Source organism: Octopus bimaculoides, chromosome 18 (genome assembly GCF_046866305.1).
Source record: "Octopus bimaculoides isolate indiv1 chromosome 18, ASM4686630v1, whole genome shotgun sequence".
Taxonomy (NCBI): Eukaryota; Metazoa; Mollusca; class Cephalopoda; order Octopoda; family Octopodidae; genus Octopus; species Octopus bimaculoides.
Window position 1 is genome coordinate 36,818,206 of NC_142945.1, and position 24,564 is coordinate 36,842,769.

The following is a 24,564-nucleotide window of genomic DNA, read 5'->3' on the forward strand; positions in this document are numbered from 1 at the left end:
TGAGACTAGACAAGGCACACACGCATGCACGCACACACACACATACACACACGTAAAGAGAGAGAGTAGGCAACTATTGTTAAGGACTTGATTAAATCAGTTGAATTAATTTGCATAAGTAACACCTTTTTTTCACATTCCTTGATAGTTAGTTTGATTAATGAATTACTAATTTATTGATAAAACTCAGTAAGGTAATAACTGTGATTTATGAATTGAATTTAGATCAAATCTGTTGCCCATTTCTGAATTGATATTTCAGCAATGTTTCATTTCGTATATGTGTTCAAGAAAATACATCATGAATATTTATAAGAATTTCTTAAATCAGTAATGAATTCCTGGTTGCTTTCGTTGCTGCTGTTTAACCTCAGGTCATCTTTGATTGAGCAGCCCCATGATCAAAGTCGTTCTGTTCATGACAATTGTGTCTTATTTTCAGACATACATAATCTCAGACTACCTGAAAGAATGACAGGATCAAGTAGGAGATATGATAGGATATCTGCTGTCTATGAAATGAATTGTAAAGTGGGCACAAAGATAGTGTAATGTGCCAAGAAACTTTAACTCTTTTGTTATCACATTTCTGTTAAAATATTTGGTTTTTGTTTTCAATTAATTTCCAAAATGATTAATAACTTTGCCATTATTAACTCTTTGACATTTAAACTGGTCATATCCAGCTCCTAAATTCTACCTGTTTTATGATTAAACTGGCTAGATCCAGCCTCTCACATACCCTACAATGTCATTCTATAAATAGTCACATTGTCAAAGTCTTGATGCTGTGAGATAATACAGGATTAATTTTTTAAAAATCATGAATAAATAAGCTTTACATTTAACAGAGTAATCTGAATGTCAAAGGGTTAAGCTGGTGTGTGGAATATAAATTAGGAAATTTTCAGGGAAGCTTTTAATTTACATTGTTTTGAAACAATTTGTACCATAGAATCAGGGACAGTCTTGGTCCTTTTGTTTATCAGATGGATTAATTGCAATAAAAGCCTATGTGTAATGGGCCACATCACAATTTTCAGGTCCAAATTATTTAAAAAAGCCTTACGATACCATGTATAACAGGCAATGTTGGAATTCCACTATAATCCAGTATAGTGGCTTTAAAATTCCATTTTAAGTAAGCAAACATCACACACACACACACACACACACACACACACACACACACACACTTCCGGCCTACCTACGGGGTCTAGCCTTTCAGGCCTGCTGACCATCATGTACGTGGGTAAGCTAGAACACACAGCACTCAACACCTGCCACTCATGCTTCTTCTTCTCCAGGTGTTTTGATGACATCCTTATCATCACGCCCTCTCGGGGTGAGGCCATTAATATACACCGGACCTTCGCTAACACTGACATAAACATTAAATTCGGGATTTAACATCCAGATGAATCTGGAACCCTCTCTCTACTTGACTTTCAACTGAAGAGTAGCCTGTGATATACACCTCATTTGGATACTTATCACTTCCAGGGCTCTGCTCACTACGAAACGCATGTGGCCTGGATCTTATTGACTCCATTTCGTAACTCTTCTATTCTTACTCACATACCCAGCAACTCTGATCGTCAACTGTGAAATACAAAAAGAACTTTTTCAGTTCATCATATCTCAATGGGGAAAAATCCACTACCTTCCACCTCAGTAAACCACTATTGCCCCTGAAAGTTGATCAAAACTACCATAATGAACACATTATACCAAACGCAAGGGAATGCAACTCTCAAAGAGAGCTCCTGAAGATTAAAAAGTACATTTTGTGCACTAATTATGAAACCGTATGATCTGCGGCTGAATCTGTTTTTAAGGAGCTCGCTTTGAGAATTGCATTCCCTTGCGTTTGGTATAATGTGTTTATTATGGTAGTTTTGATTTTAAGAGTCCCTCGTAGCGTGAGGCATTTGTATAGAGTAATGCCCTTAATATAAATAAATATATTTAAAGGGAATAGTTAATAATTTTCCCTTATGAGGTTTTTCATGCTGACTACTTGATAAATTCTTATAAAGATTTTATCCTATTTTAAAATTTATATATATATATATATATATATATAACTGTGTGTTTAAGAAGCTTGTTTTGCAACCACATGGTTTCAGATTCTTGGTCAGGTGTCTTCTGTAGCTTCATGACTCAGTTATAATATCCTCTGTATCCATTATGTTGAATATCTTCTAGAAATCTTGAATTGTAAATTTATCCTCACTGTGAACTGCTTTCAAAAGTTTGAAAGTTCTCATATAATATGCCTTGAAGTTAGCTATCATACCCTGATCCATTGGCTGGATCAAAGAAGTTGTATTTTGGAAATATATTCTACTCTCATTTTATCAGAAAGGTCATCTAAGTTCGCTGGGTAGCTTGGTGCATTGTCTAATAGAAGCAAGCTTTGTTGGAATGAATGTGCAACACTGCCTTTCTACAACAGGAGAAAAAGAATCTGGTATTATCCTCCTGCCAAATCTGTTCACCTCTGTGCTCATTCTATGATCTAGCAGTCATGGGTAGGTCTCACTTTGCTGGAACTCTAAGACCAAAACATATCCTGAATTGTCGGTGTGATGTCAGTTATCAGATGCCCGCCCTCCTCCATTACATTTGTTGTCATCACCACCATCTTCATTGTTTTAATGTCCACTTTTCCATACTTTCATGAGTTGGACAGAATTTGTTGAGGTGAAATTTCTATAGCTGATGCCCTTCCTGATGCTAACCTGCACCTGCTACTTTCAAGTAAGGTAATATTTCCTCATGACTAGACCTGTTTCCACAGAAGATTGGAAACAAAGGACAGTATTTGCATGACTATGACACTCATTTACAATTATTATGCAATGTCAAGGGAAAGAGACAGTAACACATGTGCTCACACACACACACACACACACACACACACACACACACACACACACACACACACACACACACAAGCACATACACAAACACATGACAGGCTTCTTTCAGTTTATGTCTACCATATCCACTCACAAGGCTTTGGTTGGTTTTGGACTCTATACGAAATGTTTGCTCAAGATGTCACAGTGAGACTGAACCCAGAACCATATGGTTGGGAAACAAACTTCCTACCACACAGCCACATCTGCATATTTGATATTTAAATTAATCTTAATTCAAGTGTTGTGTTTCTTGCTGTTTTTTTTTTTTTTTCCTATATCATCATAAGATCATTTCTTTTTCTCTTTCACTACAGATAAAGTTTTAGTCAAAATTACTCATTAAGTAAGTTAACATTAACTTCATTAGATTATTTAATAGTGCTGGTGCACTATAAACATATCCATCACATTCTGTAAAGTGGTCGGTGATATGAAGGGTGTCCCACCACAAAAACCATGCTGAAAATGGAGTGGCTGTGTGGTAAGTAGCTTGCTTACCAACCACATGGTTCTGGGTTCAGTCCCACTGCGTGGTACCTTGGGCAAGTGTCTTCTATTATAGCCTCGGGCTGACCAAAGCCTTGTGAGTGGATTTGGTAGACGGAAACTCAAAGAAGCCCATCATATATATGTGTTTGTGTGTATGTTTGTCCTCCCACCATTGCTTGACAACCTATGCTGGTGTGTTTACGTCCCCGTAACTTAGCGGTTCAGCAAACAGAGACTGATAGAATAAGTACTAGGCTTCCAAAGAATAAGTCCTGGGGTCGATTTTCTCGACTAAAGGCGGTGCTCCAGCATGGCCACTGTCAAATGACTGAAACAAGTAAAAAAGAGTAAAGAGTACAAACATCAGCCTATAAGGGCAATGACTTCCAATAAGAAGCAATCTCAGACTGGAATGACCTGTCCAACGCATGCCAGCATGAAAAGAGCAGACATGAAATGATGATATTGACGGCATAAATACAAGACATGCACTATATGCATAAATGTGTTGCCCATACATCATAATTATATTACAACTCAACATATATTCAAAGATATTGCGCAACAAACATGCAAATAATAAATCAGGTTTCGATATAAATTTTTCATTTTTATAAGAAACATCTGGAAAGTGGGTATGTACATGCTTCATGTGCTGTGCATTTCAGTTATGTGGCTTCGATTTTTAATATATATATATGCATGCATATATATATTTATGTATATATATATGTGTGTGTATGCATATATACAGAGCTGGCCGTAAGTCTGTTAATCCGTTAATTATTAATTAATGAAGTTAACATTTCCATTAATGATTTAACTTTTAAGTTAACTTTGAAAGTCATTATCAAACTAATTAACTTCCATTTCATTTAGCTCCCGTTAACTCAAGTCTGTTAATCCAAAATTTTCGGTAAACATTTAAAAATTTCCATTGTTTTCAGATTGTCTTAGCATATTTAATATTGTATGTGTTTTTCTTTCAACCCTGATATAATACCACATTATTATAAATAACTTGTAGGGCCATGTTTGGCCCTGCCTGCATTTGAAACCAAATTCACCTGCTTGTTTCTTGCCAAGACAGCAGGAAATTTCTTTGTCCTGTCAAGAGGGAACAGTGATTGATGTGTTTCCAATTGATCCGTGACCTCGCTGAGATGGATGTCAACAGAGAAAATATTAACTGCCACAAAGTTCAAAAAATAAATGGAAGGGTAAAAGTTGGTAAATATTTCAGTGTGAATGCAAATAGCTGTTATGTGGTAGCAGAGCATGCTAGAAATAGCAGCCAAATCTTTCCTTTTTCTGGAAAAAGTAGCTGTTTACACGGGATTTCGATGTCAATTTCTTTGAAAGCATACAAAATAAACTGGAAAAAAAAAAGAAGACCTGTAAAACAAAACTCCCTTGTTCGGAAACTTCGAGGTCCCCACCACCCCTCCCACCCTTCTTTTCCGGAAAAAAGTGGCTTGTGGTGGGTTTGAAGGTCAGATATGTTGAATGCACTTGAAAAAACTGAAAAAAATTATTCCACACCAAGGTATGAAATATTTACCGAAAGAGTAAAATCTTGTTCCCATTATACCTGTATTTTAATTAATTCAAATTAATGTACCACATCTTGAAAAATGGCTAGATTTTTGTTGGTTGCCATCTGAGATAATTTTAGTAACAAATCAAACAGGTGAGACGCATTAAGAATTTCAATTTTAGTGTTTATCCATAATGTTATTGCCTTTACACCTGTTAATTAAATTTACCTGCCCATAAAAGTCAAATTTACTCAGCAAGATCAGTTAAAATCACATAACTGTAAACCAGTGGTATATAAAGCACCCACTGACAAAATTTCAAACAAATATTGTGGATACTCCTATTGAACCTGAATAATTCAAAATAATGTGAACAAATAAGCATTACATTTGACAGATTAATATGAACACTAAAGATGTTCTTTTTCCTTACATATACACACGCATAACATGACCTTGCTCGGGTTGGACTAAAAGTGTGTTACTTTAACATCATCATTCCATAAAAGTTGTTTATGGTGAGAAAAATATTGAAAAATATCAATAGATGTGTGAGTGAGAAAGAAACAAGGAGGTAGGTTTTCAGATGTGGTAGAAACAACAGCCAGATCTCCCTTAAATCACACATTTTCTTTTGAGATTATTAACAATTTTTTTCTCCTTAAACTGAAAATGTTTCTCTTACAGGTTTTAAGTGCATAGTAAATTTAAAAAATGGCCAAAATCGTTTCAGACTGTATTGGTGAGAGGGTGGCGGGAGTGAAAAAAATTTTCAAAATTCTTTTCTATCTTTTCATAAAAAGATGCCTCCCATCATTCTGAAGACTTTGGTGAAAACATTGGAAGAATCCACGTCAAAACGAAGAAATTCCAACTTATGTGGGCCATCTGATCTAAAACTCTGTTTTCCAGAAACTCCTCTCCCCACCCCGTTCCAAAGATTTTGTCTATAGATTTCTTTGTAATCATAATTTACACCATTTGAAAGGTATTTGTATAAAATTGCATTAAAAAATACCTGTTTTCGGGAAAGTTATGAGGAGGACATGTCGGGTCCTGTGAATTTTCCAAAACTCCTCTCCACAATCCTCAGAAAATTTTTTTTCCAACAAACCTGTACATACACTCAATTTACAGGATATAATTATTATTATTTGGTGAAAGTTCCATTAAAAAGTATCCATTTTTCTGGAAGTTATGAGGCAACAAAGCCGGTGGTGAATTAAACTGCAGTTATGCCTTTCTTCAATCAGAGTTAACGTTAACTTCCGTTACATTTTCAAAGAATTAACGATCAATGAAGTTAAATTTTTGGTTAAAAGATTAACAATTAACGGAGTTAACTTTTCGATTAACGGTGCCCACATATACATATATTTATATATATTTCTTCATCATCATTTAACGTCTGTTGCCCATGCTGGCATGGGTTGACAGTTTGACTGGGCTGGCACACTGGAAGTCTGCACCAGACTCCAGTCTGATTTGGCATGGTTTTCAATGGCTGGATGCCCTTCCTAATGACAACCACTCCAAGAGTGTAATGGGTGCTTTTACATGCCACCAGCATGGGTGCCATTTGCGTTACACTGGCTTGTGTTTACATGCCACCTGCATGGGTGCCAATTTGCATGACAACGGTATCTGCCATGACTGTGATTTTGCTCTGTTTGATGGGTCTTTTTCTCAAGCACAACATATTGCCGAAAGGTTTGGTCATTTCCTCCGTGAGGCCCAACGCTCAAAAGGAACTCATCCACTTTGCCTTTGTGAGGCTCAACATTCAAAAGATGTTCTTTACGTGCCACCAGCATCGGTGCACTTGGCTTGACAGGTCCTCTCAAGCACAGCACATCGCAAAAGGTTTCAGTCACCAGCTATTGCCTCTGTGAGGCTCAAAGTTTGAAGATTATGCTTCATCACTTCGTCCCACGTCTTCCTGGGTCTACCTCTACCACAGGTTCCCTCAACAATTAGAGATAGCACTTCTTTACACAGCTGTCCTCATCCATGCACATCACATGACCATATCTGCGCAATTGTCTCTCTTGCAAACCACATTTGATGCCTCTTCTGCCTAACTTTTCTCTCAAGATGCTTACACTGTCTAACATGCACACAGACATTGCACATTCAGCGAAGCATACTGGCTTTATGTATGTGTATATGTGTGTGTATGTATGTGTGCACATATGTATGTATATATATGTGTGTGTATGTATGCATATGTGTTTGTATGTATATGTGTGTGTGCATATATAGATATATGTATACATGTATATGTGTGTATGTATGCATATATAGATATATGTATGTATATATGTATGCATGTATATATGTGTGTATGTATATATGTGTGTATGTATGCATATATAGATATATGTATGTATATATGTGTGTATCTATGCACATATATATATATATATATATATAAATAAAATGTATGTGATTTATGTATGTTTGTGTGTGTGTATATATATATATATATATATATATATATATATATATATATATAAACGTCTATAAGTAATGTTTATGGCAACTTCGATATGACTATTCCATAGGAACTGACATTACTACCGTTTTTTTTTTCACCCCAGGAGGAGTCTCCTTCTGCTGGTTGTTGATTGCATCAACAACCAGTTGGTGGGGGCTCCTCCTGGAGTTAAAAGCGGAAATAACATCGGTTCCTACAGAACAGCCGTATTGAAGTTGTGATAAACATTACTTCTCAGTATAGTTACTACTTTCATCTCTTACAGAGATTTTCTAACTATCTACTTTGCTTGTTACACACACACACACACACACACACACAGAATCAATTAAGAACCACAAGCAAATGAAATACTTGTGAGGCATCTATTGTGTCTTCCTTTCCACAATACTGCTTCACATATAAGTAAAAGGATGCTGTGAATATAGCAAAGGCTTGTATCCGCATGATATTGCATTGGAGATATTGCATTGGATCATCATGGGTGGTAAGTTCAAATGCACTGCGAGTGGAGTCATTGAATATTTGGACAATGTATCAAATTTATGTATTTTTAGTTTAATTATCCATATATATGTATATAAATATATATATTGCATTTTCTCATTATTGTGTGATTGTTCTGTAAGCTCAATTCCACCAGCCTTGAGGTGTAATTGTGATGAGTAGTTGTGTATTTTGGCAGTGCAAATTATTCTAAATTTCTCTATATAATACATGTTTCTGTTGTGCGTATATCTTATGTACAATTGGCAATTTCTATCTGTCTGTCTGTTGCCATCTTGCTGCTCAAACCAAGGAACCAATCTTCACCAAATTTTGTATACATGTTGAACTAACATCCAGTTCAATTATTGGCTAATTGGATTTCAATAAAATTTGATAATGGACCAACTGTGGTGGGTTGGGTTATTACATGATAAAATGAATGGGGTGCAAAAGTTCAGGGAAATGTGGCATAACGAGGGTGGCTGATATCAGGAAAGGGGTAGAGACAGGAAGAGAGAGAAACACAGGGAATGTGAGTGACAGACAGAGAGAACGGCACAGGGACATCTTCCATATATATAAAAGAGAGTTTGTGTGTGTTTGTGTGTGTGTGCATGCGTGTGTATCTTGTGCATTCGAAAACTAAGTTGCCGATTTTCACCTATGGGGTATCAAAAGATTCAGTAATCTTATATATGTTTGCATATACATATTTGTATATGTTTGTGTATATATTCATACATATATATGTATATATATATATGTTTGTATATATAATATATGTATATGTGTGTGTGTGTATATATATATATATATGTGTGTGTATACAGATATATATGTGTATATGTCCATATATATATATTTATATATATATGTGTGTGTGTGTGTATATATGTATATCATCATTATCATTATTGTTTAATGTCCGCTTTCCATGCTGGCATGGGTTGGACGGTTTAACTGAGGGTTGGCAAGCCAGAAGGTTTCACCAGGCTCCAATCCGTTCTGGCAGCGTTTCTACAGCTGGATACCCTTCCTAACGCCATCACTTTGAGAGCATAGTGGGGTTTTTTTGTGTGCCACCGGCACAAGGTCCAGTCAGGCGGTATTGGCATTGGCCACACTTGAATGTTGCTCTTTACGTTCTACAGACATGGGAGCCATGTTCAAATGATGCCTTTTACGTGCCACCAGAACGAGACAAGTCATCTGGTACTGGCATCGACCATGCTCAAATCGTGCATTTTACGTGCCACGAGCACTGGACCAGTCAACCGGCTTAATCACAGCCAAATAAATGTCATTTAGAGTTGGTTCCAATGCCATCTCTTCTATAACTGGAAGGTGTTGAATTTTTTCTGTCGTCATGTCAACGGATGATGGTCTATTCAGAAGTGCGGAAAAATGTTTTACCCAACGCTTATGAATAGGAGTGGTGTCAGTCAGAAGAAAATGTCCATTTGCTGTTCTCACTGGAGCTATTGAAGAAGATTTTGGGCCTTATATCTCCTTAATGTAAGAGTACAAACCCTTGGCATCATTTCTGTCAGCTGCTTCTTGTGCCCCTTTTGCTCTATCGTTCCACCATTCCTGTTTAATTTTCGTTAGAGCAGTCTGCACTTTCCTTTTCAGCTTTCTGTAAACTTCATTTGAGTTGGGGTTCAAGGACTGAGAAAGTAGTGTATTGCCTAAGTTTTGTTTTTCTAAAAGTAGATCATGAATTTCTGCTGATCTATCTGAGAACCAGTCACTGGACTTACATGATTTAAATTCCACTGACAAACTTGCAGCCTGAAATACTTTTGTTTTGAAATCTTCCCATGGATTGTTTGGGTCAAGATTGATACTTTCTATAGCATTGTGGAATCTTTGCAAGTTGCTCCCTAGCTAGACTGCAGCAAAATTCCTGTCTATAGTTCTCTCATGAGTTTCCTAGGGCTGATGGCCAAGCAGTCCTAAAGCTACATTGTAGCCTTTTTCCCAAACTTTGTTTGGGTGAAGCACAGGTCGTCTTGCTTAACTCTACTATATCGGGGCCGACCCTATGGCGTTGACCATAGCATCACTGGATAAAAAATGTTTGTCAGCTGCTTTTGCTAACTGCTGCACATCCTTGATCTCAGTCTGAGTTATGAGTGCCTGGATTTGGGGTGGTAACTTGCAGAGGAATATTTCCCTAAACAAAAAGGAAGGTGACTCACTGGGGGGAAATAATGCCAATTTCCTGGTTGCTCCGTCGGAATGTATCCACCAGCCTGTCTTATAACGTGATGTATTTGTGCGTTGCTGGGGGTTGGGTTAAAATGTTCACCACCCTTGTTTCTGTGTCCTCATCTAGTGCTGCTACAATGTACGAATATTTCTTCATGTTTGAAGTTATTTTGTGTATGTTAGATTGTGCTTCCACCTGCTTGAACCATAGCTCAGCCTTCTTCAGCCAGAAATGTGATAGCTTCAGTGCTGTTGGGTGATCACTTGCCATGTTTCTTTGATTTTCTGTTTGCTTCAATAGCAAAAGCTGTTGTTCTTCTGTGGGGTCATCAGTTATAGCTTTAGTTAAGCTATACACAAAAAAAATAACAGGGGCCCAGATTGTGTTAACAAAAGATTTATTTAGTTAAAAAATATGAAGGCGACAGTTACCAGTCAACTCCTACTTAGTGGAAAGCCTGCTTAACCGGAAGTTCACTTTGCTGCAGACCAACTCCCTAACTAGCCCACAGCGAAGTTCCTGTCTACAGTTTGTCAGTCATAAATCCTTCGGCAGTACCCTACATATATATTTATATACTGCAGGCCTCTACACACTTTCTGTCAATCAATTACACTTGCACAAGGTGTTGTGCAGATAGCTTATACTTTTACTTTGCTTATTTTTTTTGTTGGGTGTTAACCATTTGTTTGTTTATTTATATATTTGTGTTTTTCAGAAAAATGCCAAGAGTTGAGTCTACATTTGGAGAAGAAGCAGGAAGAATCTCAGAAAAAGTGCCGTGTCCTTGAGGAACGTAATTCTAAATTGCAAGAACTGAAGGCTGTTTACCGTGAAGTAAACTCCGAAGCCAATGACCTTGTCTACAAGAAGGAACAAATGGAAAAAGACTTGATGTTAATGATGGAGAAAATACATCAAGAGAAGGATTGTAAGTAGATTGGCTATTTCCTGCTTTGTTCCAAGTTGGTTCTGGTAGAACAGACCTCTGTTTGAAGGCATTCCTGCTATGACCATCCTGTCTATTTTCTTGTTTTCTTTTGTCCTGTAATGCAGTGTATAACGAGGACTATGATACTCAATATATTTTCCCTTTTTTTAAGACGAATAAAGGGTGATCTGAGGGAAGATTTGGCTATACTTTCTAACAGACCGTGTGTTCCTTACTATGAGGTTTTTCTCTCCATAACTTGCACTCCTCCATGGCTAGACCATAGACCGAGTATATACCACAAGAAATATAAATATTATTAAAAATGATATTACTATCCAGCAAGAATAAAGCACCATAGAAGGTAGAATTATGAATATGAATATACAAAGAGGATGTACATGAAGTATGATGATCATCATTTAGCGTCCATTTTCCATGCTGGCATGGGTTGGATGGTTTAACTGAGAACTGGCAAGCCAGTAGGCTGCACCAGGCTCCAATCTGATCTGGCAAGGTTTCTACAGCTGGTTGCTCTTCCCAACCACTCCGAGAGTGTAGTGGGTGCTTTCTACGTGCCACCAGCACAGGAGCCAGTCAGGTGGCACTGGCATTGACCACATTCAGATGGTGCTTTTTATCTGCCACTGACACAGGAGCCAGTTGGGGGACACTGGCATCAACCCTATTTGGATGGTGCTTTTTACTTGCCACTGGCATGGGAAACCCAATCAAGCAGCATTGACATCGATCCACTCTTTATTGCTAGAAATAGCAGCTGATAAACTATTGGCATTATGTAGAGTTTCACTGAATGTTTACAGGCAGAGATGTTTGCGGGCAGTAAATATAGGAGAATTCTGTCTTACCAGCTGCTATTTCCAGCAATGATCATACTTCGTGTACATCCTCTTTGTATATTTATATTTATAATTCTACCTTTTGTGGTGCTTTATTCTTGCTGGATAGTAATATCATTTTTAATAATATATTTCTTTCATATCTTTTCACTGATCTTGGTTCTGATTTTGGTTGGGGCTTTCAGCCAAGTAAACAGGCAGAGATGTAGTGGATATTTTAAAAATTGGTCATCAATGGTAGATTCAACAGGAAATAACCAATCGGATTCGAGCTCATGCACGTGATCCGAATAGTTTGAAACTACGGTATTGAATTATCCTTCATTCCACTAACAGTCTCTGTAGAGGTAAGACAGAATTTTCCCCTGTTCACCGTCTGCAAAGATCTCTACCTGTAAACATTCAGTGAAGCTCTACGTAGTGCTGATAGCTTACCAGCTGCTATTTCTAGCAATGATCATACTTCATGTACATCCGCTTTGTATATATATATATCATCATCATCATCATTTAATGTCCACTTTCCATGCTAGCATGGGTTGGACGTTTTGACTGAGGACTGGTGAACCAGATGGCTACACCAGGCTCCAATCTGATTTGGCAGAGTTTCTACTGCTGGATGCCCTTCCTAACGCCAACCACTCCGAGAGTGTAGTGGGTGTTTTTACGTGCCACCGGCATGAAAGCCAGTCAGGCAGTTATGGCATATATCTTTTACCATAGACTAAATATGTTTTTTTTTTCTGAACCAGAAAAAAATTCAGGGTGGCTTGTATTTGTATAAAAGATACTTGGCTACATGTGTACAAGGCATTAACTGTTCAGTTCTTTTGTTTGAACTGTTGGTGTCTTGACTCAAAATTCTCAGTTTTTCACTCAAAGATCACACCACATCTTTGATTTGAAGCACCCAATCCTGTATGGTTGTACATTATCTAGACCAGATAATTTTGAATTCATGAGAACTTGTCTCATCCAGGCACCATATAAACTTCATCAAAGCAGTAGCACATTTTCTGTCAGGGCTGACAAGTGAATGTTAATTCTCGTAATAGCAATTTTTGAATGCAAGTTCCATTGTCCCAATATGTTTTTAGGTTCATCACTACTGTTTACTATCAGCTTCGCCAGACAGTTACTGTCTACTGGACTGTTCTCTTTGAATTCTACAGTTGCATGGTCTTTGTTGGCTAGCTGTTTGCATCTTTCTTCTGTTCAGTTTCATGATATTCTAACCTGAACACCCAGAATCTATGCAAGCTGAATAACTAACCTTAACTCACAGTTTCTATTCTTCAATATTTTTCTATACCTGTTCCCTGCCAGAAAATTGTGATCTATTAAATTAAGAAATTCTCTAGCTACATTAGTTTTTACTATTAGATGAAATACTGGGTTATACCATAAACTGTTCCATTTCCTATTTTTATGCTGCATATTCCCTGCATTTTTTTTTTTATGTATTTAATCTTACCAGTGTTTGTTTATTTATGTCACCATAACTTAGCAGTGCAGTAAAAGGGACCGATAGAATAAGCATCAGACTTAAAAAGTAAGTCCTGTGAGTGATTTGTTCAATTAGACACTTCAAAGCAGTGCTCCAGCATGGCCACAGTCCAATGACTGAAAACAGATGGAAGATAAAAATTAGAACTTCCCATTTAAGATTTCATGCTAATTTATGTTCCAAACACCAGCTTACTAATGACAATTTAATTTCCTATCTTCTTCATTATTTTCCAAATTAATTAAAAAAATAACAAACTATTTTCTCAGAAATGTAGTGAAAAGGTCAAAGCCCATCAACCCCTTTGCCTAAAGCAGGCCTTCGCTTTTCTCCAGGCGATAATTCTTTCATCAAGGTTAAACAAGAGATTGTTTCAAGAAACTCAATCTAAACTTTTTTTTTTCTTTTTTGCAAATGAGATACAAATAACGAATAAAAATTATTTGTATCTTGTTTTCCTTCTTATACCATCACATTGACATTATCCGTTACTATGATGGAAATGGAAAAGAAAGTTCAGATTAAGTAGTTTGAAATCTCCTGGAAGACTAAGGAACAATAGAAATTGTGTAACCAACTACAAGGAATAATCGCTAAAAGAATCTGATTGAAATGGTTGTCACTTTGACAGCACTGTTATACTAATCTAATAACATATATGAAGTAAATTTGTGAGCAAAGATATAAATAAATGTAAAATATAAAATATTATTGTTCATTTATTTGACTGTTCTCTTCTGTTTTAGTGATATCCAAACAAGATAATAGCGTCAGTAAAAAAATGAAAGAATATGAAAAAGCCAAGAATTATTTCATTGAGAGATTGGGTTTGCGTTTCAAGAAGACGCCAAGTAAGCTAATTATTGTTTTTATTTTTGTGTGAATTTTATTTTGCTCTACCTGCAATGTGTTTTGTCTCTGTCTTTTGGTTCCAGTCATTTTGGCAGACTTTCTCTTATTTTCTTACAGACAAATTAATTGGAATTCTCATATGATAGTGATTTTTTTTCACACTCCCACTTATCCCTCTCTCACCTGCATTTTATTTTTTTCACTTTTACCTTTGTTTTTACTAAGCCTTTCCATATATAGTTGTTCTTATGCCCTCCCTCCTTGCAATATAAAAATAAAATAAACAATTGGAAATCTTGTATGTGTGTGTTTGTTTATGCCATAAATGTGAGCTTAGCTGTGTGGTTAAGGAGTTTGCTTCCCAACTATGTGGTCTCAGGTTCAGTTTCACTGCATGCAACTTTGGGCAAGTGTCTTCTAGATAGTAGCCAACCAAAGCCTTGTAAGTGAATTTAGTGGCTGGAAACTGAAAGAAACTTATTGTATATATGTATATATTGTATATGTATGTATGTATGTGTGTGTGTGTGTGTGTATATATATATATATATATATATATATATATATATATATATATATATATATATATATATATATATACACACGCGCGCGCGCGCGCGCACACACACACACACACACACACACACACACACACACATGCTTTTCTTTCAGAGTATCATTACAACTCTCCAACAAACAATAATGTGAAACTCTGAGTAACAGTTTGTGGAGATTCTTTTGGATTTAATAGAAAACATATTACTCTACCTTCAGTAGTTGAGTAATATTTTTTCCACCTTGTTTTGTATTCATGTCCTCACTTGTATGTGAGTGTGTCTATATATATATACTAAATGAATAAATATTCAAATATGTTTATGTATATATTATTGATTATTTTCATTAGTAAAATGAATAATAACTATAATAATACAGGTGGCCAACAAGCAGAAACCGATAACTGGCAAAGCCAAAATTTTCTAATTAATTTATAATTATAATACGGCACATGCGGTGCCGGCATTGTAGGGAAAATCAAAATCAGAAAATCCTCTAAGAAAACCACCAATCACTGGAAAAATAACAAGCACAACAGAAATTGGGCTACGAGCAAAGAAATTAACTTAGCATCTTGGCAGAAAGCTGTAGAATGAGGAAATAGATATCTCAGGATCAAATGATATCAAATTTTGAGAGTTTACTTCCCTTAATTCTCATCACCAGGTCTCACTATATACCTAGGGTTAAAAACTTTGCTTGATTCATTGTGCTTGGTAACTGTTGAAAAGCTAGCGCCAAATTCAAAAATGGTGTCAGTGAATAAAATTTCTATATTTCTATATACTGAAAGAGTACAATGCTTCAGACAGTGTCCTCCTTCTTGGAGAAGTTGACTCTGTCTCATTTATTTCTTACCTTTTAACTTTTCCCTGAAGAAGGACTCTTCCTGAAATGTTAGATTTTCCACTGCTCATGGTAACTTCATGGTAACTTCCACTGCTCATGGTAGCACTTTTTTATTAATTTCACTACAAAAGTCTTGTCAATATGGACCAACACCAGCCTCTTTGGAACCTATTTCGTCATATATATGCATGTGTGCGCATGCACAACATTGTCCATTTCCAGTCTTCTTTCCTCTAACACTCCATTGGTTACAACAACATGGGTTCCAGTTGGTCCAATGAACAGAGCAGCCTGCTTGTGAAATTAACAGGTAAGTGACTGAGCAGTCCACTAACGTGTACTCTTAATGTAAGAATCAGGGAGATCCAGCTGAGTGGACAAGAGCAACATGAAATAAAGTGTCTTGCTCAAGGACACAATGCGTTGCTGAGAATTGAACTCCTGACCTTGTGATCATGAACCAAATACCCTAACCACTAAGCCACGTGCCTTCACCCATTTCCAGTCTACCATGAAGAAGTTATGCTGCTTAGAAACAGGTGAGGAGCAGTGACAGAAAAGCCATTGAGCTATAGAAAATCTGTCTCAGCAAATTCCTTCTGACCCATATCAGCATTGGAAAGGGAACATTCAGTAATGTCTATGGCGACAGCTACTTCGGTGTTCTATTCCATTACTTGCCCAAAACTCAAAAGCTTTTTATGGATATGATTGTTTTTTTTTTTATAGGTTTAGTATTTTTGTTTAAAATAACTTTTCAATCAGAAAGATATATTTTTAATTCAAGGCATTTTTATTTGTTTTGTTGTAATGGTTTTGGCAGCAAGAAGACTTGTATTGGCAGGTTTCAGTAATATTTCTCTGTTTTTAACCAATGGGAGTTATTGTTTTCTTTTCATCTACCATGTTCTATTACTGTAGTAGTAGTAGTAGTAGTAGTTGTTGTTGTTGTTGTTGTTGTTGCTATTGCTGCTGCTGTTGTTTAGCAGTAGGTCAAATTTGATCAAGTTGACCTGTAATCAAAGGCATTCCATATAAATGTGTGTGCATCTGAGCTTGCGAATGCTTGTGTATTGCTTATTTATGCCTCGCGCATTACCTGCGCCTTCCCACCTCACACACACACACACACACACACACACACACACACACACACACACACACACACACACACACACACACACACACACACACACACACACATCATGCATGTGTGTCACTTCTTCAGTTTTGACTCCTTCATCATTTACCTGCCTGCAACCAAATTACAATATTGCATTCTCTCAGACAAAACGCAAAGACCCCCAGAAAGTCAGATTCTTCATTCCCCAATTGCTGACGTCTTCTATGATTCTCTGTTATAACTCTTTAACTTGTTTCAGTCATTTGACTGCGGCCATGCTGTAGCACCGCCTTTAGTCGAGCAAATCGATTCCAGGACTTATTCTTTGGAAGCTTAGTACTTATTCTATCAGTCTCTTTTGCTGAACTGCTAAGTTATGGGGACGTAGACACACCACCATCGGTTGTCAAGCGATGCTGGGGGGACAAACACACACACACACACACACATATATACGACAGGCTTCTTTCAGTTTCCTTCTACCAAATCCACTCACAAGGCTTTGGTCGGCCTGAGGCTATAGTAGAAGACACTTGCCCAAGGTACCACGCAGTGGGACTGAACCCAGAACCATGTGGTTGGTAAGCAAGCTACTTACCACACAGCCACTCCTGCGCCTATGATATCATCATCATCATTGTTTAATGTCTACCTTCCATGCTGGCATGGGTTGGACAGTTTGACAGGAGCTGGCGAAGCAGGAGACTACGCTAGGTTTCAGAGTCTGTTTTGGTACTGTTTTTATGGCTGAATACCCTTCCTAACAGCAACCATCCAGCAGAGTGGACTATGATATCTGATATGGCATATCACTGCCTCTTTAGGTTTCCTTTTATTTGTTTTAGTCACTGTTTTCTGGCCATACTGGGGCATTGCCTTGAAGGGTTTAGTTGAACAAATTGACTTCAGTACTTAAAGTCTGGTACTTATTCTATTGGTCTCTATGATCTGGGGGTCATAGTAGAAAAAATTTGCCCAAGATGCATGAATATGAAACCACATTGTTTGCAGGGCAAGCTTTCTAAACTAACAGTTTTGCCTCTTTGCATTCTTTTACTTGAAGGGTTTTTTGTCAAACAAATCAACCCCCAAGACTTATTTTTTTCAGCCTAGTACCTATTCTATCATTCTCTTTTGCCGAACCACTAAGTTATGGGGGACTTAAATACACCAACACTGGTTGTCAAGCAGTGATGGGGTACAAACACAGGCACAAAGACAAACATACATACATGCACATATATATAACAGGCTTCTCTCAGTTTCCATGTAACAAATCCACTCAAGGCTTTGGTCAGCCTGAGGCTATAGCAGAAGACACTTGCCCAAGGTGCCATGCAGTGAGACTGAACCCAGAGCCATGTGTTTGGGAAGCAAGCTTCTCACCACACAGCCATGCCTGCACCATATGGTAAATTTCCATTTGTTCCTGGGTGGATTTAATCTTTAATGTAACAGGAGTGGCAACATTGCCTGAACAATAACATGACTCATGGATGAGAGGTGTTTTTGTCACAATCTGTAGAATTTTCTAACTTTATGGACTCCTCTTGAGGTGTAAGGTATGACTGCAATTAAAAAGTCCATTACCGAACCATCTGGTTTCAGGTTCAGTCCCACTGTATGGTGCCTTGGCAAATGTTTTTTTGTAGGTCTAAGTTGACCAGTCTTATGAGAAGGTTTGGTGTGTGTGTGTGTGTGTGTGTTGTCTTGACGTTGTGTAGCTATGAGTGTGACCATGACTGTGAAGTCATTTCTTTCTAATCCTTTTAGGAAGAATCCCCTTGGAAACAATGAGGGTTGGTGATATGAAGAGCATTCAGTTGAAGGAAATCTGTGTTGACAAAATCTGTCTGACTTGTGTGGGCATTAAAATGATGATGATGATGATGATACTTGCTGGAATGAATAAAAGAGTGAGAAATAGATATGAGGAAAAGGGTATAGGAACAGCTATTAAAATATGAATAGCATGGTGGGATGGTCACAGTTGAATTGCCTTTTGGTCATTTGATTACTGAACTGCTCAGTTGGAGCTAAATATCAACAACAATAATATTTAACTTTCAATGAACTTGTTTCATAAGGAGGTAGAGTCCATAGTTTTAACCCTTTAGTATTCAGATAATTCTGTCAAATATAATGCAAAACAGGTAACATATTTGGGCTGGATATGAGTTTAAATACTAAACAGTTAGAATGTCAAGTTGTATTATAATTTGGGGTTAATCCATTATCTTGTTTACTATTAGTGGTAACCCCCTGTGCTTGCTCTTGTGGGTTTGGACCAAGCAACCAGAAATCATTTTAGTGATTCCCCCCTGATTCCTCTCCAAGTTATCCATCTAGAAATTATCAGCCACATCACCAGGAGTTCAATCTCCTCATGGCTTCCTTTCAATTATAGAAAGTATTAATAAAAAAATGAAATAAGAATAAAGTATATAAATATAGAAATAGGATTTTAAAACGTTTAAAATCAACTAATATTTGGCTGACAACAACAACAACACAAAAAAAAAAAAGAAAAAGAAGTGTGAAACAGATAATGAGATATTAACGAAAATAATGAAAAAATATTAATAAAGTAAGGCTTGATTTTTATTCCATTTTTGGTTTGAAAAGTGTTTTGCATTCCATGTGTATATTTCTGAATATGCCTGCTGTTGCTATGGTGTTGTGATGGGAAGATGGTAGTGGGGGCAGTGGGCAAATTCTTATGGCAAAATAGAAAGACCACCTCTATCGATTGTTAGTGGAGAGTGAAGTGGCTGTTGAGATTTCATTCAGTAAATATCCCGGGTTTGAAATTAGGATGGGGGAATTAATTTAAATAATAATAACAATAGTTTAAGGAATAATGATAATAATAATAATAATGAGAATAATTTAAATGATGATGATGATGATGATTATAAAGTATAATAAAAATTAATGAAATGGGAAAAATACATTTATAAATAACCAATGAATTAACTCACATTTGCCAAGATGAACAGACATTGTTCTTGTCACAATTAGAAAAGCACTTTGTTGTAATGTGAATCTTTTATTACTTTGCCACAAAGTCTTTTTCGTATTTTAAAAGAAACTAATGATAAGAAGCAGCAAGGTGATTTCATTTTTTTTTTTTTTTCATTTTTGGGGGATTGTATTGTATCGTATTGTTTTGTATTCTATTAAATGTAATATCAAAAAGATGAAGGAAAGAAAGCAAAAAACAAAAAAAAAAAACAAAAAAAAAATCTCTGTAAATAAGATAGCAAATATTTCTGCCATAAATTGCAAATTTGTCTTTAGGCAAAAAAGCTGAAGGTCCATTAGACTTGGTTGAATGATTTGTGAATGGTTTAAAACATGGGTTTCAAGCCTATGTAATCTAGTTTCAGCTAAGTAGCGCTGATATTTTATAAGTAGTGGTGGTATTAAAGCTGATGTCTCAAAGATGTTTTCTGATCATCTTCTAGAACTCAATATTTGCTTCAGAGATTTTAGATTGAAATCTTAAAATAATTTCACTGGCAAAATATGGTTTTATTTTACTTTTTTTTATATATATATTTAATTCATAAAGTAATAATTCTTCAAGTTTGAGCAGTTGTGTTTTTGTTTTTGTTTTCCTTTTATAACATTCATGCTGATTATGCATGTGTATACATACATACACGTGTCTTTATATTTATATATGTCTATGTTTACATATGTGTGTGTGTGTATATGTTTGTGTATGTGTGTATATATATATGTGTGTGTGTGTATTTGTGTATATATGTATATTTGTATGTACAAGATCATTTTTATGTCTGCATTTCTCTGCTGACATGTGTTAGAAGAGTCAGCTTCACTACAGCATCTTTGTACTTGTGCTATTTTGAGATGACCTTTGTATGGCTCACCTCTTGAAATCAGCCCTAACCACTGCTGTCCACATCTTTTGCTTTTCCTTTCCTGCAGGCTCATTCTGTCTGCAATCATATAGTTAACACCTTCTCACCCAACCACCTACCATACTTCGTGAGCTTCACATCTGTACCATTGCAGTCTTCTCTCTTGTATGCTATGAAGGATACCACCGATATGCAGTGGTTGTCTCAGCTCTGTTGTACATCATCATTCAAGCATGCTGATCTTACAGGTTTTGGAACAGCTATTTTGGCATTGCTGATTCAACATCAGTCATTTTAATGGTTCTCTTGTTTTCCCCTCTCTTTTCCACCCTCACATGTGTGCGCATGTGAATGTGTGTGTATGTGCATGTACATATGAGGGTGTATATGTGCCTATATGTTTGTATGGGTGTGTTTGTGTGTGTAATATATATATGTAATATATATATATATATCAATCTATATATATATATATATATACACACACACACACATGCACACACACACATAATATATGTTGGTCTGTGTGTATACATGTGTGTGTTATTTCTTTACTACCCACAAGGGGCTACATACAGAGGGGACAAACAAGAATAGACAAACGGATTAAGTCGATTGTATTGACCCCAGTGCGTGACTGGTACTTATTTAATCGACCCTGAAAGGATGAAAGGCAAAGTCGACCTCGGCGGAATTTGAACTCAGAACGTAGCGGCAGATGAAATACCGCTAAGCATTTCGCCCGGCGTGCTAACGTTTCTGCCAGCTCACCGCCTTTGTATACACCGTGTGTATACATGTGTGTGTGTGGTGTACCTGTCTGTGTATATTTATGTATGTATATATTTGTGTGTATGTATTTGTGTATACCTCTTTGTGTGTTTATGTGTGTGAGCTTATTTCCCTCTGTGTAGTGTATGAGGAGTGAGGAAGTGTTTGTCTGTTGTGTTCAATTAATAAACTAATATTTGCATGTCTCTCTCATGCTATATATAGTTTTGCATACTCTTGCATATGTGTGCATGTGCTTGTGTGTATCTCCCCAGTCAGCCATGCACAACTGACAGCACCCAGACACCTGTGCCCACATATCCTCTCCATTCAGTTCCTATGTCCTAATACCATGCAATAATTGCATGTATATATCTAATGTTATACTTCATATTTAATATCTGTAGATTCATCGTTAGTCTCGCATGGACATTTTCTTGTCTTTTTATCCTTACCATGATGTTAGCATCTTCTGCCCTGCTCATTTCTACTCTTGTACCCTTCCTTTTCTCTGTGCCAGGTCATTATGTATCTTTTTTTTCTTTGAGATTTCTTTAAATACTTTCTAGAATATTGGTGCAGGTGTGGCCCTGTGGTTAGGAATCTCACTTTGCAATCACGTTCTTTCCAGTTCAGTCCTATTTGCATAGCACTTTTGGCAAGTGTCTTCTATTATAGCCCCATGCTGACCAATACCATGTGAATGAATTTGGGATGTGGAAACTGTTGAAGCATGTCAGGTGTGTGTGTGTGTGTGCATCATCATCATCATCATCATCATCATCATCATCGTTTAACGTCTGCTTTCCATGCTAGCGTGGGTTGGACAATTTGACTGAGGACTGGTGAACCAGATGGCTACACCAGGCTCCAATCTAATTTGGCAGAGTTTCTACAGCTGGATGCCCTTCCTAATGCCAACCACTCCGAGAGTGTAGTGGGTGCTTTTATGTGCCACCGGCACGAAGGCCAGTCAGGTGGTACTGGCAACAGCCACACTTGAAATGGTGTATTTTACGTGCCACCTGCACAGGAGCCAGTCCAGCGGCACTGGCAACGATCTCGCTCGGATGTCTTTTCACGAACCACTAACACAAGTGCCAGGAAGGCGAAACTGGTAACGATCACGCTCGGACGGTGCTCTTAGTGCTCCACTGGTACAGGTGCCATCAAGATTTCGCTTTCGCTTGTCCTCAACAGGTCTTCACAAGCCGAGTTTATTGTTCAATGTGCATATATATAATATATATATATGTGTGTGTGTATGTATATGTTTGTATGTGCGTATGTATATGTGTGTGTCATTGTGTTTGTCGTCACAAATTGCTTGACAACTGGTATTGGTTTGTTTATATCCCAGTAACTTAATGGTTAAAAGTGCCACACCCTAACAGTTGAGGGAACCCGTGGAAGAGGTAGGCCCAGGAAGACCTGGGCTGAGGTGGTGAGGCAAGACCTTCGTACATTGGGCCTCACCGAGGCGATGACTACGGACCGAGACCTTTGGAAATGGGCTGTGCGTGAGAAGACCCGGCAAGCCAAGTAAGATCGTTGCCAGTGCCCCTGGACTGGTTCTTGTGCGGGTGGCACATGAGATGCACCATTTTGAGCGTGGCCGTTGCCAGTACCGCCTGACTGGCTCCTGTAGGATTTTCGAGCGAGATCGTTGCCAGTGCCCCTGGACTGGCTTGTGCGGGTGGCACATAAAAGACACCATTTCGAGCGTGGCCGTTTTCGTGCGGGTGACACGTAAAAGCACCCACTACACTCTCTGAGTGGTTGGCGTTAGGAAGGGCATCCAGCTGTAGAAACTCTGCCAAATCAGACTGGAGCCTGGTGTTGCCATCCGGTTTCACCAGTCCTCAGTCAAATCGTCCAACCCATGCTAGCATGGAAAGCGGACGTTAAACGATGATGATGATGATGATGATGATAATAAATACCAGATTTGAAAAAAAAAATAAGTCCTGTTTGACTAAATGTTTCAAGGTGATGCCCCAGCATGGCTGCAGTCCAGTGTCTGAAATAAGTTAAAGATAAAAGAATGAAAGCTCAAGCCAAACTGTCACCAACAAAGTTACGAGGCTTGTCCTGAGGATTTGAGAATTTGTGTGTTGACATGTATGGGCATATGGGTGGATGGGTTTTTATTTATGTAATCAGTATACAGATCTCTTTAGTACATGGATCATCATCTTCACTTTCAGTTTAACCCTTTAGCATTCAGATTATTTTGTTGAATGTAATGATTATTTATTGACATTGTTTTGAATTAATTGTATGTTGTCTTCTAGCTTGGAGATTTTGATGAGGTGGTCATTTATTGTCACAAATGGCATTGTAGGATGAGTATGTGAGAGGCCAGATCTGATTGGTTTGGACATGTAACAGATAGTATGCTTTGGTGAATTATGGCCTGTTGAAATGCTAAAGGGTAATGTTCACTTTTTATGCTCTCGTTGGCTAGATGGGATATGTTACAGCAAATTTTCTGTGGTCAGACACTCTTTCTGTTGTCAACACTCTCCTGTTTCCAAGTAAGGTATAATTCCCTTTTGCTGGATATGTTTACACAGACGATGGAAACAAAAGACACTACCTGTATGAAAGTGACACTTGTTTACAACTATCACGCACTGTCAAATTCAGAGACACGCACACACACACACAAACACACACACACACCTCTACTGTTTGTCATTAATTTCTCTCCTCTCGACTTTCCCCTTGAAGGGCTATCTGAAACATTGGATTTTCCACTCCTTGTGGCATGTTCACTGTAATCTTTTAATCAATTTCACTACATCATATAAGTTGCTGATGCAGACCAACATCAGCTTTGGAGCCAGTTTGATCACACACACACACACACACACACACACACACACACACATATATATATATACACACACGCATGCACATTTATTCATATATACATACACATACGACCAGCTTCTTTCAAGGTTTTAGCTGTCCCAGGTTTATAGTGAGGACATTGCTCGAAGTCCCATGCAGTGGGGCTGAACCTAAAACCATGTGGTTGGGAAAACAAGTTTCATAATCACACTGCCACA

General features: G+C 37.4%; 1 protein-coding gene across 2 annotated transcripts in view; it reads left to right on the forward strand.

Annotated features, from left to right (window-relative positions):
- The window catches only part of LOC106870502 (kinetochore protein Spc25), a 64,750-nt gene that overhangs the window by 31,241 nt on the left and 8,945 nt on the right, over positions 1 to 24,564 (forward strand). For both annotated transcript variants that reach the window (XM_014916617.3, XM_014916626.3), the window contains exons 3-4: positions 10,871 to 11,083; positions 14,197 to 14,301. In XM_014916617.3, coding sequence (XP_014772103.2) covers positions 10,871 to 11,083; positions 14,197 to 14,301 — 318 coding nt within the window. The remainder of the gene's footprint in view (positions 1 to 10,870; positions 11,084 to 14,196; positions 14,302 to 24,564) is intronic.